The 1998-nt window shown below is 35.9% G+C and overlaps 1 protein-coding gene across 1 annotated transcript; it reads left to right on the plus strand.

Moving 5' to 3' along the window:
• Positions 1-576: 576 nt before the first annotated feature.
• LOC120594082 (olfactory receptor 8K3-like) lies at positions 577-1538 on the plus strand. The gene is given in 2 exon segments (XM_039852103.1): positions 577-913; positions 916-1538. Coding segments are annotated over 2 exon segments (960 nt in total).
• The last annotated feature ends 460 nt before the right edge of the window (positions 1539-1998 follow it).

Below are 1998 nucleotides of genomic sequence, written 5' to 3' on the forward strand. Positions count from 1 at the left end.
ATTTAAAAAATATCAGATTTTCCAATGTAAGCTAAACTGTTCTTTATTTTAATTAAATGTATTAAGGAGACACTGGTTAATAAAAGTATATAGGTTTCAAGTGTCCAATTTAATAACACGGCATATATATATTGCATTGAATGTTCACCATGCAAAGTTAAATTGTCTTCCAACACCATATATTTGACCCTCTATACCCTTACCTATCTCCCCTTTTCCCCTCCTTTCCTTCCTTTGAATAACCACTGAACTATTGTATGAGTCTATGTTTCTTTGTATTACTAATGATATTCTGTTGACAGAACTATAAAGGATTGTATATACTTTGCAATGATAAGCAGTATGTGGCACAAAAAATAAAATGGTAACTATATATGTTAAGTTACAATGGTTTCTAAATTTGGTTTGACATTTAATGATGAAGGTGAGTCTCAATTTAAATCGTTGCTATTAAAAACCTTGGATTTGAGTTAGCTACGATGGGTTTGCATACTAAAAGTTTACCAGATGATATCTTCTAAAATCTAATGACTCTTCTAATGGTTTTCCCCACAGTAATTTCCCTTAATGGCCTAGATGGAACAGCAAAACCTAACAGTACTGAAAGAATTCATTCTCATGGGAATCACAAACCACCCTGAGCTGCAGGCCCCCTTCTTCGGGGTGTTCCTTGTCATTTATGCAGTCTCAGTGGTGGGCAACTTGGGCTTGATCATTCTCAACAAGATGGATTCCAGGCTGCAAACACCCATGTACTTCTTTCTCACACAGCTGGCATTTACTGATCTTGGTTATTCGACTGCTGTAGGACCAAAAATGCTAGTAAGGTTGGTTGTAGATCAACATACAATCTCCTATAATTGGTGTGCTACCCAACTCACTTTCTTCAGTATGTTTATTACTAGTGAAATTTTCCTCTGTCAGCAATGGCCTATGACCGTTATGTGGCCATCTGCAACCCTCTGCTCTACACAGTCATCATGTCACAAAGATTATGTCAGTTGCTGGTGGCAATATCCTATCTATATAGTGTCTTTTTGTCTTTGCTGATCTCCATAAAAATTTTTGTTTTATCATTTTGTGGGTACAATGTCATCAGGCATTTCTACTGTGATAGTCTACCATTGATATCTTTGCTGTGTTCAGACACACATGAAATTAAATTGATAATTCTCATATTTGCAGCTTTTACTTTGATGTCATCTCTTCCGATAGTCCTTGGGTCCTACATGTTGATCCTTCTTGCCATCCTCAGGATGCACTCTGCAGATGGCAGACACAAGGCCTTCTCCACCTGTGGACCACACCTGATGGTGGTGGTCCTATACTTTGGTACTCTCTTATTTATGTGTGTGCAGCCCAAGTCCAAATATTCATCTGATACTGATAAAATGGCCTCTTTATTTTACACTTTGGTGATACCCATGTTGAATCCCATGATCTACAGTTTGAGGAACAAAGTGGTGAAAAATGCCCTGACTAGAACCTGGAACATGTGTGCCAATATCCTACTGAAAATTCATTGTAAGATATGGTAGCAAGAGATTATGTATTAGTCAATGTATATTATAACTAGATTGTTTAACAATTTGCTTTCATTTCCTTAGATGAGCCAGATTCAATGTGATAAGTACAGGGATAAAAAAAATATTCATCATTTTCAAACACAATGTATCACTAACAGATGTGTACACTCTGATCCTACTTTAACTAGTAATTTTTACTCTCATGTTTAGATAGGGTGCCATTCTTACATATTCTCACATGTAGTCTATTTGCTGCCACTAAAAATTTATTTTTATAATGCCAGCCTGTATATTACATTCACAATTTTATCTGGAGTGCCTAACATGGTAAAGGGACAATAAAAAAGATGCCCAATTGATTTCATACAAGTGCATTTATCAAGGAAATAAACATGTACTCTTAAGTTAACAACCCAAATCCAGTCCTTTATGGAGCTTAGAGAAAACACAACATATGAGCAGAATGAAAAGT

This window comes from Pteropus medius, unplaced genomic scaffold (genome assembly GCF_902729225.1).
Source record: "Pteropus medius unplaced genomic scaffold, Ma_sr-lr_union100, whole genome shotgun sequence".
Taxonomy (NCBI): domain Eukaryota; kingdom Metazoa; phylum Chordata; class Mammalia; order Chiroptera; family Pteropodidae; genus Pteropus; species Pteropus medius.